Genomic DNA, 18,030 nt, shown 5'->3' with positions numbered 1-18,030 from the left:
CATATTTAAGCTTCTCGCAATGCACAAATCTTTTGCGGTTTTCTCGGCTTTGTGAAAACGACCTTATGGAAACATCAATCTGGCCATGGGCTGTGCCTGGTACTGCAGCGTTAGATATATGGGGCTGTGCTGCAATCCCAGACACGGCTTATGGACAAGAGTAGTGCTGTTTCTGGGAAGGGGGGTTGGGGAGCAGACCCCTTCATTTCTGTAAGTTCCCCAGCACTCAACATGGAGAGGAGCATCAGGCGATCCTGACTAGAGGAAATCCATCCTGGATGCCAAGTGGATGGGAATTTCTAGCCCCGTTCCTCATGTATTGGATAATAATATTTGCACACAAATCAAAGCATGATGCGGATTTTCAACTCCACAGCACGCTCCTCCTCCGCCGATTTTCACTGTGGATCTCACCTTTTGCAATGCATTACAGTGAAATCCGAAATGAACCCATGGCCAAATCCACAACAAAATCTTATACAACACATGCGGATTTCGCAGACATCACACCAAACCGTGTGGCGCAAATTATATGCTACATCTGGACCTAACCTCAGTTTTGGGTAACTGTGGTGCTCCCCAGCCTGTGAAAAGACCGAAAGCCAACGCAGCTGCACAAAGGTCATCAGAATGTTCGGCGAGCCACACCATTAATGTAGCGGCCGAAAGCTCGTTTGGGTTTGTTCACACAGGGGAATTTTCTGCATCAATATACCTCTAAAAAGTGTGGCAAAACCTTAGTCTTTCTGCCGCAGATCCACGCGCGAGCCTAGCCTCATCATTGAGCAAGATCCACGTTTGGAATCCTGACCCCCTTTCATGTCAAGGAGTGACGTCACTCAAGGCGGAAACACAATTTTCCGCACCAGAATTCAGCGAGTGGATTTTGCCGATTGACCGGACTAAATTCACAGCTGCAGATTTCGACAAGGTTTTCATGGCTGGAATCCACATAGAATATACCGCAGTGAGTTATGCTGTGTGAGCGCCCCCCAGCGCTGCATTCACCATAATTAAAAACCGCATCAAACACCTACATTTGTTTTGTTGATGTGGTTGAAAACTACAAGAAGCACCGGGTGTGAACGCAGCCAGAGGAAATAGAAGAGGAAAAATTAATTTATTGGTATACATAAAAAAAAAATTGCGATGCAAACGAACGTTTCCAGTTTACATGTTTTGACCCCCCCTCCCTGAATCAAACCCCCCTCCCAAAAGAAAAACAAAAAAACAAGTCAGGTTCTTACTATTTGGCAACTAGGAGCAAAAAAATCAATTTTTGGGCAGGGTTTGAAACACATAAGCGGGAACCTGTCATGTTTGCATCACAATATTTTTAATGTGTACCACTAAACTGTAGTTATAACCTTAGATTTGGTACAGATATTGGTGTTTGCAAAAACTACAAGAAAACCAAATTTTTTGTCATGGACTACTAAGGACAGACTCAATATGGTTAATAAATAAGTCGGCAATCGACCCAAAAAAAAAATAAAATAAAATAAATGTAATTAATTAATTAATTTACAAAAAAAAAGTAAAAAAACATATATATATCTTCAGATAGGGTTTAAAAAGATTAAAATCTATCATTTCTACTGTAACACCCCTAACCACGCTATATCACATTTATATTATGCCTTTAGTCTCATCTTAATATACAAAAAATTATTAAAAAGTAAAAAGAAAAATGAAAATGTTATGCAACGTAAGGACGGACAACACAGACACACATGAATAAAATAATGGAAGAACTAGATACGGTATTTAATTTTATTTAATTTCAGTGCTTTCATAAAATAAATAGGAGTTATTAAATAACCATGGTGTGTGGGTCGGAGCGGTATGAGGACCACAGGCAAGGGGGGGGGGGGGGGGGGGGAGCATGATAACAAATTCTCTTTATGCACTGTAGACTTATAAAGCTTTCGGTTATATACAGAAACATTGACAACGAATATATACAGAACTGCAGCAATCTCGAGTAACATGGAAGTAGGACATTATTGGGAGTGGGGGAGGGGCATTTAAAGTGGTGACATCCGCCAAACCAACCTGCTCTCTGAACAATTAAAAGTCGCCTTGTAACATGAAAAGCATTGCCTGGCCATCTGCTGGGATCTGCATGTCCGCACCAGACGGCTTGAAGAGTAACGACGAGCATCTTCCTTTTGTACCAAAGTAATTCAAGTAATACTTCAGACAAGTGCAAACTGAAAAAAATATATAATACTCTCAAAAAAATATATTTAAATATTTCCGGTGTAAAGGTTTTAATTAAACTGCAACTTAACAATGGCGCTCACATTGTGGTCAGTGAAACGGTACAGAAAGACGCATCCAAAGTGCATGAGCAAGAATAAAAACCATGGAGACCTAGTGTTTTCCTTCCAAGTCCGAAGCTGAACGCTGCAACAAAACCGTCCTGATTGTAAGTGTGGAGAGAGAAAAAAAAAAAGTTCTGCAATTTTTTGATTTGAAAGCATGAAATCCATCGCTGGATCGAGAACAGGATTCTTCATTAACAAGAGAAAAAAATGGCGTCCAAAAAACTAAGTCACTCCCAAGTTATGATTTAAAAAAAAAACAAAAAAACACGTCCATCACTGCACGCGCTCGCTCCGGTTATCATAGTGCGCTTCTGGTAGGAAAGCACAGTAATAAGATTGCAATTTTAACACATCATAAAACCTTTTCCGAAGTGCGCCGTTATATCCTATATAGACAGAAGCACCGTGCTCAGAGTGGGACTGATCTACATCTATACCAACACACTTTGCAGGATGTATTAATTAAAGCAAATATTTTAATACCGCTGTACCTCTGGGGGGGGAGAGGGGCTAAAAAGAAATATAAAAATAATATCACATCCAAATCAATATATCCTCAAATATCCGAACTGTGCATTACAGGACAGCCGTTCGCTTTAGTGTGTACAACTCTGAAACATCAGAAAAAAAAGGAATAAGTTCCCAAATATCAGCAGCACAAAAGAAAAAGCCAGCAGTGAATTTGCATTTCCGAGATTTCAATTCCTGCAATCCGATATTTTGTTTCTTCCCTTTCCCAGCTGCTGGAAATGATTTTCAGGTGCCTCCCTGTTTCCACGATTGAGTTTGTAGAGCAGTTTCAGAGCACTTCAAGTAAATGGAAATCCACTTGGTAAAAAAAAAAAAAAAGTTTTGCGACATGCATCGTTTTCCCAGTGAAGGAATAAGTCAGTTCTGATTTCTCTCGGCAGACGTCGCCCGTTCTTCTGTAAGAAAATGATGAAGATGAACGGAAAAAAAAAATAGGGGAGTAAAAGAATAAATAGGTAATGAGCAAATCCTCTAATTCAGCCGTTTTGGTGTGAAGAAACCTGAACTGGGACCAGCAGAAGAAGGAAGAAAAAAAGTAAGGAGAATGACTTCTCATTGTCCGTGTAAAATGCATCTTAAAACTTCCCTTTGGAAAAAAAGGAATAAAACTGAAGAAAATAGAAAAAAAAAAAGAAAAACATTCAAAGTGCTGCACAGTTTATATCCACTGCAGGAAAGGCGTAAACATTTTCCTCTAAAACCAGCGTGATCCGTCGAATGTCACTTGTACAGCGAGTTCTTCTTTGGCAATGCAGGTCGCTTGGCTTGCCACAAGTGGTTATGGATCGTCAGTGCGTCGACGCTGACAGACATGGTTTTGGCGGGGATGACTGTAAACTGTTTCCGGTCCGAACTGTATTTGTAAAGTTTGTCAATCATTTTCTTGGTGATAGATTTGGGGCCCGTTCCGGTTAGTTTACAGATTTCCTCAGAGTCTGGGTAGTAGGAATAAAGTGCTCGAAACTGACAGCCGGCGTCGCGGAACAGGATGATGTAGTGATTGGAATCGGACTTTTCTAGTTCCTGTATTTAATGACATAAAATTGAACACAGTAAGAATGGTTGTATTTTTTTTTTCTCATCTAAGGGGATTTTTCATCTAGCGGATTTAGGTTGCGCCAATCCGCATGTCATTTCTTGATGCAGATCTGCCCATTGAAAAGTGCTAAATCTGCGTGCGGATCTGTGCAGAAATCTGTGGCTTAGTTATAGATTGCTGCGGTGTAGAAAAAAAAATCCATCACACCCCCTAAAGCTATCTTCACACATGTTGGATTTGCCATAGACAAATACAAAGTGGATTTTTTCAAAGAATCTGCAGTGGAAATGTGAGGCTGAAACGCTCCTAAAATCTCTACTACCGATGTGCGGCGGGATTCCCATGTGGATTGTCCCCATTATACACCTATGGAGCGAACACACTGCTTCTCTGCAGCAATAATGAATCTACTGTGAATTCTGAAATCACGGTGCTCTCATTATTCCACGCTGATCTTTTCAGCGATGTGTATATTGGTTATAAACTACCGTCCTCTAGCACTTACTGTGATACGTCAGCGAATTCTGTTAGGATTTAGATGCAGAATCCGCACCCAAATCCTGACGAATCCTGCATGCATGAACATGGCCGTACAAAATAGACATGGAGTCTACACACTTACATCCAAGGTGGAGTTCTTCTGTGATTCGTTCACCTTCCCAGCGAGGCAGCAGTGAGATATAGCATTGTGTATTATAGGTTTATTTGACTTGCTGCTGGGCTCTTTATAAAGTTTTGGACCTTTATAGGCGGGGGGAAAAAAATTAGATACATTTTCAGAACATAAAAAGAACTTCAATTTTTATGTACAAATTAGCAGTTTTACAGGCAAAAAGGATCATGAAATCAACCCTCCAACATTTATAAGGCGGGGTTCACACAGGGCAGATTTGCAGCAGAATGTCTCTGCGGCAACTAATCCTGGGATTAACCAGCCACGTGGACGAGATTTGTCAGAAAACCCGTCCACACGGGGCAGACAATCAGTCACGGCAAAGCCGTCGCGGATTCCCGGGACACAGCATGTCATTTTTTTTTTCTTCCCTTGAAGCCTCGCTTCTCTCTATAGAAGAGCCGGCCACAGCGGCCGCAGGTTTTGAAGCTGCGCTTATTCAGCGGAAATCTAACGTTTTTTTCGCTGCGGCAAAACCGACCCGTGGGAACCCATAAAGCATCACCATATGTATAAGAATATTTATAGGCATTATGAAAAATTCACACAAAACATACATGGTGGTTCACAAAAAAGGAGCAGATTTTGGGATTTAATTACGAACAAAACTACAAGAGAGAGGTACACAATCCACACGTCACTAGAAGTAGGAAGGTTCAAAGTTTTTTCATGGCAAATCAGGAAATTCCATTTTCTGCCACATTGCAGTGCTGGGTGTCTTGCTTACAGTTTCATGATCCTTGAAGTGCATGGGATAGTATACGGTACATTCAAGGTGGGCACCATGAGTCACAAGACAAATACTGGTAGTCCATTGCTTGCCAGACATGAATCAGGTGGTCCCAAGTTATTGAATTCATAGTTTCAACAATTCGCTGTCTGAGATCTTGGAGAGGAAAATGTGATTGTTCCCAGCAGGGAACCAGGTAATCTTGGAGAGCAGCATGCATAGGTGGGACAAAACTCTATCCTTTATATAGCCACACAGATAACAAGCACACAGGGTAAGGTCGAGTGATAAAATGAGAGTTGATTCATCCAAAAACAAAAGTTAGTCGTGCCGGAAAATTCTCCTCTTCATATCCTGCAGAATTGCAGCACAAAATTCAAGCTTTTAGTTATGGTCATCTGGCTGCAATGCCTGTAGTAACTACGACTTGTACAGCTTCATGTGCGGACATTTTTTGTAACATGCCACACCATTGGTTGAAGAAACCAAGCTCAAGGTCGCTCTGGTTGTGGATTTGTTTGGGCTCAGTCGAAAGCGCCTCTAATACGCTCCACATTTTCATGGGATGTGTGTGTGCAACCAGTGCTTTGATGTTTGCATATGCTGCCAAGTTCAGCAAGTTTTCTGTGCCACTTATAAATTTGTCAGAGATGAGGCGGCTGTTTTTGGAATCAACGCCAGAATTCACGTTGCACTTGAATAGATTAACACTTCGTAAACTCAAGCACACAAGACGATCTCTCCTGTGGGGTCACCAGTTTACTATAAAACTACAACAATAAGAAACAGTGCAGCGGTGTGGCAGAAAATGGAATTTCTTGATATGTTCTAAAAAACTTTGACCCTTCTTTTCAATGATGTGCGGATTGTGTACTTATCTTTCCTAGTTTGTAATTAAATTCCCAAATCTGTTCCATCTTTTTGAATAACCCTGTATATTATAATCAGCAAAAGACAAGGGGCGAAGGATTGTGTGCAACCAGAAACATTCAAGAGGGATGGAGCAAGTGATTTTTTTGTAACTTGTATAATAATGAACTGCAACAACAATAAGCTGCAAAAGTTGCAATAAGAAAAATAGGTTTAACTCTCAATGAACCTGAATATTCTGCCACTGATGCCACAGAAGATGCGGTGGATGCATTCTCCCAATCCCGTTCTGCGTTTCTGCTTTGGTGCCTGCTCGCCACCGACAGAGTTTCCACGGAGTCCACCCTGCTGTCCAGAAAAGAAAATATCAATTACTTCCCATGTTAGTAAAAGAACAATGTTTTTCTTTAGACGAAGGCCGCCGGCAGACGGGTGGGTCGAATCCGGCTGCGAGGATTCTCGCCGCGGGACCCGACCCGAGCGCCTGCAGAGAGCAGTACGTACTCACCGGCAGCTCCGGCTGTATGGTGTGCCGGCAGAGAAATAGAACATGCCGCGGTTTGTTTGCCACGCGAGATTTCGCGCGGACGAACCGCGGCCGTCTGCATAAGATTGCGTTTGTTAACGCAATCCTATGGCAGCTTCCAGGGGCGAAAATCCCGCCGCGGAATTTCCGCCCGTCTGCAGGCGGCCTATCTGCACGAAATAACAAGAGAAAAATATCTGCACTGTGTATACCTGTGTGAAGGCGTTCCTCCAGAATGGACACTTTCAGCTTCTGTAGTTGCACCTGATGCCAAGGAGAGACTGGAACCAGACTGTGCACTGCTCAAGTTATCCGCTGCACAGAGAAGAACAAGTATTACAAACGCCTTTTCCTAGAAATGGCTTTGTCTTCAGTGTCACTGACAGACATTGTAAGCTGCCACCCAGTTTTGGCGCATTCGCATAAGATCATTATTGTCTATACTGCTTTCCTCCTATTAAGAACTCCAACAACATTCACATATATTGCTAAAAATCCAAGAAAAGATCTCAGCAGAAGGCAGCACAAATACATTTCACAAAGCAAAAGTTTTTCTCACCTCCACCCATCACAGAAATGCACATTAAAGAAAAGAGATGGTGCAATACCTCTGCAGCGCCACCTATTGGAGGGCAGCTTCATGATAAGTCAATGTCAGACCTTTTAACAAGGCTTGTAACATGACTGGGAGTAAAAGCCCAAACCAGAGTCTTGTATTCCTAGTCATGTTACAAGGCTTATCAAAGGGTCAGACATGACTTCTGAGGAAGCAGGCTTCCAGTAGGTGACGCTCCATACACATTGTGCAAGTTGCATACCAAATTTCCCTGAGAAGCATTGCATGTCCTGTAAGTCTCTTTACACCTACCACAAGAAAAAAACTGTACCCCTTCCGACTTAAAAGACTTACGTGTAGAGGAATATTTAGTTCCTGAGTCACTATAGGATTCCTCTCTGTGGACAGACTTAGGCCGGGATTTCTTAGGTTTTGGCTTAGGCTTGGGCCTTCCTAACCCTTGCTCCTCTAAGATTTGTTGTTGCTTCCTTCGGAGATATTCCTGTTTGATGAGTTCCCTTCTTGCCTTTTCTTCATCCTTCCGTATGCGATCTTCCTCGGCTTTGCGACTAAAATGGAAATCAGATACTTTGTTTATACCTAAAAATATGCGGAGAATTTAGACTCCAGCTAAGGTTTATCAGACAGAATAGTTTGTTAATTGCCTTAAATGCAAATGTCAGCTTTGAAACCAATTTAAAGGGGTTGCACCACAACTGTGCATGCTGTATGTCACTGTGGGTGAATGCAGCAACTTCCCCTCTCACTCGGGAGTGCCAGAGAAAGCCGTCTGAAGCAGGCAGATAGGACCTTCTGGCACTCGAAAGTGCCCATGAGCAATACAGCACAGTGCTTCCATTCCTGTCCTCCCATCATGCACTGCTCACAGGATGCTGGAAGCTATGGACTGGAGAGGAAGTAGCAAATGTGAACAAGATATCACAGTGAGGCAGGGCTCACACAGGTGGACCAGATTTTGCATGCGGGAGGCCTGCATCAGATTCCAGCTATGAATTTTGCTGGCGAACCCACGTACCTTATTTTCTTGTGTCGCAAAAATGGCTGAGAATTGCAAATATCGGCCACTCTGCTGCTTAGTCTCAGGTTTAAAAATGCCCTGTGTGAACCCAGCCTTAAAGTGGTTTTCTAGGCAGCACATTGATTTCAATGAGAGCTGCGCCTGTAATTGCGACCGCCGGTCATTACACAGGGGTCAGAGCAGCAGCTTCTGCTCTCTGACCAGGAAGTAGCCCGGCACTGCCTAGAAAACCCTTTAGCGGCACTGTGCAATTGTGCCCTCAAAGCCAAAGTTTACCATTAATTAGAAGGTATGATCTGACTTACCGAGCTTCATCCCTCTTTAACTCAACCTCCGTTTCTAGCTGTTGCTTTCTGAGCCGAGCTTCTTCTGCCTTCTTCTGCTGTTTCAAGAGAAAAGCTGCTCGCTTCTTAGCCAGCTCATCCTCTGCTTTCTGCTCATCCTGGAAGTGTGCAATTAGACAGTTATGTAAGCTCTTCATACAGAAAAGGTTTACAATTTACAACTAAGAATCTAGCTTCATTACTAAAAAGATGCTTCCCTCCAGAGGCAACGCTAGTGATTTGGGCATCATGTGTATATCAGGGCATATTTTTAGTCTAGGTATGAACTAAGGAAGAATATAACAGGCCGCAGAATTATACAGCAAAACTACAACTTAACAGAAGTTATTGCCCTGATCCAACTAGTGTTCAGATATGTCCACCAGCAGGACACTGGTTGTTGAAAGCACTGCCAGTAACGTGCCATGTGTGCTAACAGGGAAGATACAGTTAGACAATATCATCTCCATCATCATCCTCCATATGTATAATATAACTACAAATAATGATCATTCCCACATTATAAAATAACAGCAGAGATCTCTGGGCCCCCCACCAATCCTGAAAATAAGGGGGCACAGTTTTGGCGTGGTGTTGTGTCCCAGAGGGTGACCACTGATGAAAGATGACATATCCTAGAGAATTGCCATCTCTTAAGATGGGAATAACCCTTTAAAAGAATATTGGCCATCAGCAGGCCCTATCATAAAGGGCATTTACAAGATGCTCATAGTACTGTGCCTCAGTAGGACATTCAAATATGGACACAAGTTGCTGATTACATAAGATCCCCACCCAATTGCCAAAAAGGCAACATGTGATTGTGACCATAAAAATTGCCTCTAGGCCACAGAGTGGGATGGAGGGGGGGGGGGGGGGTTGCTTTAATTCGTTTATGGCACATTATTTTAAATGCTGTCTTCCAATAACACACTGGGACACAGTTTTGCAAGAGCGATTCCACTGAATCACAACCCTATGAGTATATTAGAGAATGTTCACATCTGGCAGGAAAAAAAAAAATCTTTTCTGGATTTTGGATTTTTCTGCTACAGACAATCCGCCACGTATTTTGCTTGACAAAGACCCCGAGTGGGTTGAAACGTTGTGATTATGGAGCAATAAATTAAATTTGGATTTATACGCCTGGCATGCTGTCACTTGTTTCGTATATAGCCACGTGTGAACATATCCTTCTACATTTATATTTACAAGGGCAATGCCAATACTCGCACTACCATCAATCAGTTATCTTTCACAACAGCCAATTGCAGACAATGTAACAGGCCATCTTCAAATAAAAACTGAAGCCCTTCCTGGTGTTCTTTGCCATATTAAAGGGATTTTCAGACTGCAAATTTTTTTTCTTTAATAAAGTTTTGGGTCCCCTATGCCCAAAACTATTAAAGCAATACACTTACCATAGCGCCAACATCTGGCCTGGTGATGTCCCGTAAACGTGTAACATGGACTTCTAATGTAGTAGCCTCTGGCAGGTTTTCAGGATGTAGTTGATTACATTCTTCTCAAGTCTCCTATTGGCTGCAGTAGTCACGTGGGTAAGCAATGTGACCACTGCAGCCAGGGTGAACAGAAGACTGGAGGTCCAGAGCAGTGGCAGGAGAGAGGCACAGCAAAGGGGAGGCATTTTTTTTCTACTATATGGCTCATCTCCCCACTGCCACCAATGTTTTATAACTCAGAAAACCCCTTTAATAACACCAAGATTGAGAGACAAAAACAATAATGGACTGGGACTACTTGCCTTAAAGAAAAACCCAACGCCAGACTTCTGATCTTCGCTTACTACATCCGTGGATTTTTCAGAATGCTCCGCTCCGTCCTCTTCCTCAGGATCCTTCAGATCGGAGAGATCAACCTCAATCAGGCTACTTTTGTTCTTAAGCCGCTCGTCCATTGGAACGTTTTCTTTGCCAGACGCCTCAGAAGATCCCATGCAAGCCACACGTACGCCATTCACAGAGTCTCTGTGCATTTGTTCAGAAAGAATATTTGCATCTTTGGAGGAGGATAAAACAAATGTCCTCTGGGCATTCCCCTCATGCAGCCGGAAACTACCGCTGGATGTATCAATGGGACCGTTCACTTGCTCAGCATCATTGTCTACAACATCAGAGGGGATACAAGGCGATTTCAGAGGTGGAGCAGATTTGAAATGGGGTAATGTTTCTATGCTGTGGGTAGGTGTTATTACGCGTGACGTTTTTTCCTTTGTGGTTTTATGTTCAGCTGTCCGTGATGACCTGGAGTTACGACCCTGACCAAATCTCTTACGAGGTGCCATCCCAGTTCCTGTTGGGGACAGGGGCTCCGTAAACCCAACAGGAGGTTTTAACTTATGGTCTTGGGTGCCATTTTTAAGATCTGGTAGTGCAGAGCCAGGTGACTTCATGAGCAGCTCTTGCTGCTGGGAAATTTTTAGTATCGCCTGTTGTAGTGTACTGATTGTTTCATTTAGCTTTTCAATGGAAAGGTTACACTCATTCGCATCTAATTCAGAGTCCGGTTCATCAGGAGTAACAACCGCTATTACGTTGCACAAGTCTCCTTCCTCTAAATCCCTCTCCTTGGGTTTCTGATCAAAGACTTCCTGAACTTTAGGATCTTTGGAAACTTCACTACCTATGTCAGTTTTTTCAAGGTGTGCTTCTGCCTTAGAGGTGACTGCATCAGTCTCCTCTAGGTTCTGCTTAGTGTAACCCTTAGGAAAATGCTCCGGCTTCAAAGGCCCATCATGTTTTCCTTTTTTCACGACATGCAAGAAGGCAGCTTTGCCTAGTTTTAAGCGCTGTCGCGCAGACAGTGACTCCATTTTCTTCTTTTGGGCCTCAATGGCCCTCCGCTTCTCCTCCAGCTGCATGTGGAGTTGCACAAGCTCAGAAGCTAGGACGTTTGCATGGTCTTTACTCTGCCTTCCAGGACTCTGCTCTCTCCGTTGCTTCCAGGTGGTCAGCGGAGGAGGGCAGCACTCTGAACCATCGGGTGTGGTTTTTTGAGAACTGCTGGTACTTGACTTTGTTTCATAACTATTCAGCCTTTGAAACTTTCTTTCTGCAAAACTGGTCATTCGAACATTCCCACTAGCCAAGGAGATGCTGCTAACCTGGGATATGGTACTCAGACATGGGCTAGAGCGCCCACTGGCATCATCTTTGTCATCATTCTCCTTCACTTTCATATCCTCCTGCAGTTTGGCAGACTCTTCTTCTTCGCCTATGTATTTACACAATGGGCGGGAAGGAGGAAGATCCGGTTCACAATCCTCCACAATGTCAGAATCGGAGTCATTTCTTAATACTGTCCAAGTGCTTTCTGAATCTTGCTCGTTATCTACTAGAAGATGTTCAGGCTTTTCCTCCTCAAGATCTTCAGGTTTAGAATCGTGAAGGAAAAACCCACCACCAAGCTGCTCCGAAGGATCAACACTGCTGGTGGCAAGCGGCCTAAATGCGCCGCTACCATTTTCTAAGGACATCTGCATGGAATCTAATCTAGGGGAATCTGCAGCAGGCAAGTCAGAACTACAGACAGGGGTAAACGTTCTGTTCAGACCCCGTCCAGCGTGATTAGTGGTTATTTTCTTTCGTGGAAAAGATTGTGACCCCTCATACGGACGTCTAAGAAGAAATCCTCTCTGCTTGATTTCACCGTACTCCTCTCTTTTTGGAACAGATTGTCTTTCTTTTGCCGGTTTGAGAACGGCAGGCATTAAAGGCTCCAAGAAGAAGCTCTCCAGCTTGCAGTCTCCATCTGTAGGTATCCTTCCAGGAGATCTTGCTGTGCCAGGTTGACTGGAGGCTCTGGACGAGATGCTCTGCAATTCCAGGTCTCCATGACTTGAGGTTTCATCAGCTCTAATATATGCAACAAGCTCCTCTTCATCATCTTCGATATCCACATGTCCCAGCAGATTTCTTGAAGGGATATGTGCAGAAGAATTGGTGGGTTGATGCTTGGGAGTTGCACTTATGATGTTTGAAGCCAGGCTGTCCTTACTTATTGACCGAGCGAGACTAATGCTATCGCCAGAGGTTGCATCGACATCATCAGCACAGTGGAGGGCAAATGGAGGCTGGGAAAGAGGCCTGTAAGGAAAAAGGAAATAAAAAGCAAAAATTTAAAAAAAAAAATGACAACTCCATCTGACTGAGGTTTATATATTATCAGGCTCCTGAAAGGAACGGAGGGTGCATTCACATTTCTAGGTCCTTTAATGCTGGAAGTATAGAAGAGCCAACTTCAAATTCATTATGAGTATCCTTCACCGTACCCAGCAGTCAGGAACTAGGGTGTACAGTAGTAAAAAAACAAACTTCTAGCCAGCTGGGCAGGAACAGGAGGAGTTCTCATTTTAACCCCTTTAAGGACGTGGCCTATTTTGGCCTTAAGGACCAAGCCTTATTCTTCAAATCTGACATATGTCATTTTTGTGGGAATAGCTTTTGAATGCTTTTACTTAAAATCTGAGATTGTTTTTTTTTTGTGACATTGCAGTTTATCAAAATCCACAAAAAAATGGCCATATGCTTACTATTGTGCTAATATAGGAGGGCAGGTAATGCACCATATCCCTTAGCATGCACACAGCCAAACTGCTATAAGGAGAAGCATGGGTGGTGCAAGGTACTGATAGACGAGCACTCTGAGTGCACAATGTATTATGCACCTCCAAAAATAAATAAAGTTATTGGGTGGGTGACCACAGCAGGACTTTTTTTTGTATAGACTTGCAGGATCAGACACTACACTAAATACGCCGACTAAACTAATGCCCCTTTTACACGAGCAGATCATCACTTGACCGAGCGAGTGACGTCACTGCTACTTCGTTCGCACTTGTGCAGAATATTTAGACAGGCAGATAATCATTGAGAATTGTTCACTTGCGGTCCAGTGCTTCATGTTCCATGTGAAACACTAAGTGGGGAGTATTTAGATGTAAGAAGAAGCGATCGAGCCGCCAATTATATTTATGCAGGATGAAACTGAGCAAAAAACAAAAAGCGAACGAAAAGTGCTCGATGGCTCGCCTTTAGGCATAACGATTATTGTGCACTACCATTCATATGAGCAACAGTCATTGTGTACATGGTCCTTTACACTACACTGACACTTTAGTAATGTACCGACAGATCACACTACACTGACTAACCACATTTAACTACACCAATATACTGAACTCTACACCTACACCAATACCAAGAGGCGTAACTTGAAGCTCCTGGGCCCCGATGCAAAACTTGTAACAGGGCCCCCAACTATAATGCTTTACTTATAGTACTGGGCTCCCTATATGGAGAAGAGAGGCCTTATGGGCCCCCTAAGGCTCCTGGGCCCGGGTGCAACCGCATCCCCTGCATCCTCTATAGTTACGCCCCTGCCAATACCAAGTCACTAGATTTTTCTCTTTTTGGACTCAATTCTCCCCTCAGCACTCTCTCCGACCACCACCAACACGCTGCAGTGGCTGGAGGGGGAGAGAGCGCTCGCATTGTAAATAGCATGAACTCTGACTGCTGCACTCTGATTGGTTAGTGTTGACTGACCAATTACAGCGATCGCTGGAGCAGGACCACTGTGATCGCTCTCCCAGCAGAAAGTAGCAGTGGGCTGCTAATTAGGTTTTATGACTTCAGTGTCGCCGCAATTGCCACCGCAGCAACACTTTAAACACAAGACTCAAGTTTATGTCTTGTTGCACCAATTAGCATGTGCCCGTGAAGTAAACTTACATCCTATGACGTTAGGGGTCAGCAGTTTAAAACAAAATGCTTGGAATGTCATCGTGAAGGTTTGATTGGTGGGGATCTAAGTACAGAGATCCCTACAGATCATTGGAATTACTTGGCTGAAACCACCTATGCTAAACTATTCTGGAAGTTGTGAGCAGAGAAGTGTATAAGCTCAAAGAAAACCTGTGGCCTGAACATGGCATATCGCAGGATCAGCCAAAGTTGAATAATACGCAGTTGAACATTTCTGCTCCTGCAGTCCAGGGGTCAGTGTGGGGACAACAGGGAATTTAGAAGATGAAAACCTGTCACGTTAATACAACATGATGTCGGAAGTTTGTGGAAACTACAGAGAAGTTTTATGCAAAGGTTTAAAAATCTATTTTAAATAAATTATTAGGAGAAAAAAAGAAAAGCTGTATTCACTCAAAGCTGAAATGTGACAGGAGCGGATCGACAGACTACGGCAGAGATACTGACCGTGGCTTCTTCTCTGCCCAAGCCATCACAGAAGATCGAGGTGGAACATCAGAACGTGTTAAGGAGTTAGAGCGATCTCTGTGACCTAAAAATAAAGAAGAACAGATAAAGATTAGTGAAGTCGGAAACTAATGCCAGCTCTAAGGTCTTCATTCTATATAATCCATAGAGAAATAACTGAGCTAATATTCGGAGAATATTAGCTCAGTATATAATGTGGTCATTTGGGCCAAAGTTCTAAAAGCATTCACTAGTTAATAAGGGATCAAGCAAACAACCATTCTGACTGGTTTTCCCTTGCAGATGACCAAGAGGTATCGCAAACAGCGGAGAGCCTGTATTGTAATCCGTTAGTGTTGGGCCCTCCATGCAGGTGAGCAACAAAGTTTTGACCATCATTTCCTGCGTTATAATGATGGAAAAGATAAAAAGTCCCCCCTACCCCAAATAAAATGTTTATGTAGTGACCACATCCTCCACAACACTTTATACTTTGGAAGGTACATGTACACATGAAGTCAAACAACTGATTTGCTTAAATTAATTAAATGGATAAAAGCGGAGACTACTCCATTTGCATCAGTTTCTCATTCACTTCCATGGAAAACAAACAAACACTGGAATCGGCCATTCTGTCATGGTTTCAATATTATGAACGGGTGAAACAGCATTGCAGTAAGCGCCATTTTCTCCTTCCAAAAGTAAAAACTGAACCGCGATTGAATACATTCAAACTGAAGGGATTTTTTTCCCCATTGAAATCAATGGGACTTTTAAACTGTTAATTTCCATTTTTCTGGTCCGAGAGCACAAGAGAAAACATAATGCTAATATGAACAGAGCCCTTCTATATCATGGGAACGTTTAGCTGACCATCTAATAAGTTTGGGGGGGGGGGGGGGCCCTGACTCTCCCCCAACAGCAGATGTCAGGAAGAGAGAAGGATCAAGTATGCTGGATTTCAGCCATCCTTCATCTTGAATAGAGATAAGCAGCCACCAGAGGCGGGGAGAGACTAAATGCATTTAGCCTTTTTGTATGCTGCTGGGAACTGGCGTTTATACCTGCCCTCGTACCTTGTCATCAGTAAATATGGTCCTTTTTAGTGATTTTTGTATGGATTTGATCCCTTTTTCAATGGTTTGTAATATTTGTGTACAGACTCACAAGAGCTTGCGTATTTTGGCCAACATACCAACTAATACCCAGCCGAACACTATCTAAAAAGGTATAGGGACACACTAACACGGGCAGAATTGCAAATGTGCTGCACATCAGGAAGGGCAAAACAGGAAAAAAAATATCAAGTTTTTTTTTGGCCAATGTTAAAAAAAAAAAAATTTTTTTAAAGTATTCCTGGTTTCACAGTTAAAAAAAAAACAAAAAAACTTTGCAATGATCATCAAAGTAACACTGCAACAAGCACACACTTACTGGGGCTATCATCGGACTGTACGGTCTTCTGTTGCTTTTGTCTTAAGGGCAGCAGCGGATGGGACGGGCTGAAGGCGGTGCTTCCTTTCCCACTGAATGATGATTAATAAAGCATTAATTATGGGTCTAGTGTAACAGTGGAGGAAAGCAGAACATACACTGATTAAATCACAAGAAAACAGATATAATTAACATCTTTAGCCCAGAGCACATCTTCAATTAAAACATAACTTCTGCTTTCTGATTCATCCACGATGAAAACGCAACTAGAAGAATGTATATCTGCCTGCCTCCCCATGCTAATCCATAGCATAGCAAAAACACTGAATTATCGCCTGAAAAACAAAATAACACGTTTCTCCTATCTTAGCTGCTGCAAGACCAAAGTCCTTCTCAGTAATAAGAGCGGAACATCAGAGAGATCTTATTTAGGGAAGGGATATTTCAGATTGGATCTAGAATTATAATTACAATTGGTCTCCATTACAACTTTATAAGAAGTCTTCCTTCCAGTGCTGCTTCCGGCTCATCTTTCCATCTTCCATGCATGGGGAAGGCAGACAGGATGGAACCTGGAAGGCACCATAGGGGTCAATACGCAGGACAGACACGTATTTAGTCTCTGACTCACATAGTTTCTGTCCCTAATAATCTTTTACACAGAGAGGTGCCAAAAACTTTGTGATTTTTTTTTTGTGCAGTGTAAAAGACTGACAGATCACAGTTTTACAGTCTACACTATGGCGCAGTTCAGGTTCCATCGTCACGCAGTTTTTTGCATGATGGGTAGAGCCCAAGGTGGATCGGATGCTGCTTTGCAAAAACACAACGTAAAAAGAGCCTAAATTGGTTTAAAACAAATTTTAACAAACAAGCACTGACTTCTCCACTTCTTCAGGTTGTAAGTAATTTCTGCTGCTGGAGTCCGACATGCTGTGAGCCAATGAATGGGTATCTGCAGCGCCCGCGGGGCTTGACATAAAACTCCGCTTTGTTGCATTGGAAATTGGAATCTGTGGACGACTGTTCTTATGCGGCAATACTGCTTTTGCTATAAAAAGAAAGAAAAAAAAAAAGCAGGGAGAGGGGAATCAAACGTCACAAAATCTATAAATTAAGCAAGAAAATCCATACAAACGATTGTTTTAATTGTATAACGTTATGCCGATGTTTATGTTACAGGTGATATATATATATATTTTACCTCTCTTTTGCAATGCATAAGCCAGGGGTTATACAGAGATTTTGGTCATGCAAGACTAAGTAGTCAGAGAGGCAGTACGGTTAACTTTGTTTCTCCAGGACCAAAAGGTTGCTTTACTATAAAACGGGGTGATATGAGCACAACATGACACTCGTGAAAAGCCCAAACCTGCTGGAATTTTGGTTGTTCTAGCACAGCGGTTCTCAACTCCAGTCGTCGGGGTCCACCAACAGGTCATGTTTTCACGATATCCTATAGCAAGAACACCTGTGGCAATGTTTGAGGCACCGATGATAATTTTATCACCGGGGCAATAGTGAGGAAATCCTGAAAACATGACCTGCTGGGGTCCCTGAGGACTGGAGGTGAGAAACACTGTTCTAGCATACAGTTTATATCTAATTGGATTATAAATATCATGGAAAGTCAACGTGACAGCATGCTGCAGACTAATCAAACATTTTGTGGTTGTGTGTATATGACAGGTGGTACTCGGCCTCTTGGGCGCCACCTATTAGAAGGTAGCATTCCCGCAAGTCACC

At 42.8% G+C, this 18,030-nt stretch overlaps 1 protein-coding gene across 4 annotated transcripts in view; it reads right to left on the bottom strand.

Moving 5' to 3' along the window:
• Positions 1-2,256: 2,256 nt before the first annotated feature.
• CAMSAP1 (calmodulin regulated spectrin associated protein 1) overlaps positions 2,257-18,030 on the bottom strand; it is a 47,338-nt gene continuing 31,564 nt past the window's right edge. For 3 of the 4 annotated variants that reach the window (XM_066580369.1, XM_066580367.1, XM_066580368.1), the window contains 10 exons: positions 17,167-17,335; positions 16,285-16,376; positions 14,851-14,935; positions 10,383-12,723; positions 8,600-8,736; positions 7,610-7,824; positions 6,912-7,014; positions 6,403-6,521; positions 4,523-4,641; positions 2,257-3,884 (listed from right to left, as the gene is read on the bottom strand). In XM_066580369.1, the coding sequence (XP_066436466.1) occupies positions 3,582-3,884; positions 4,523-4,641; positions 6,403-6,521; positions 6,912-7,014; positions 7,610-7,824; positions 8,600-8,736; positions 10,383-12,723; positions 14,851-14,935; positions 16,285-16,376; positions 17,167-17,335 (3,683 nt within the window). In that variant the 3' untranslated portion in view covers positions 2,257-3,581. The remainder of the gene's footprint in view (positions 3,885-4,522; positions 4,642-6,402; positions 6,522-6,911; positions 7,015-7,609; positions 7,825-8,599; positions 8,737-10,382; positions 12,724-14,850; positions 14,936-16,284; positions 16,377-17,166; positions 17,336-18,030) is intronic. The other variant, XM_066580370.1, reaches the window with a different exon arrangement.

The sequence above is a fragment of the Eleutherodactylus coqui genome, chromosome 10 (assembly GCF_035609145.1).
Source record: "Eleutherodactylus coqui strain aEleCoq1 chromosome 10, aEleCoq1.hap1, whole genome shotgun sequence".
NCBI lineage: Eukaryota > Metazoa > Chordata > Amphibia > Anura > Eleutherodactylidae > Eleutherodactylus > Eleutherodactylus coqui.
Note: the sequence above shows the minus strand (reverse complement) of the source record. Positions and strands in the feature narration are given on the sequence as shown.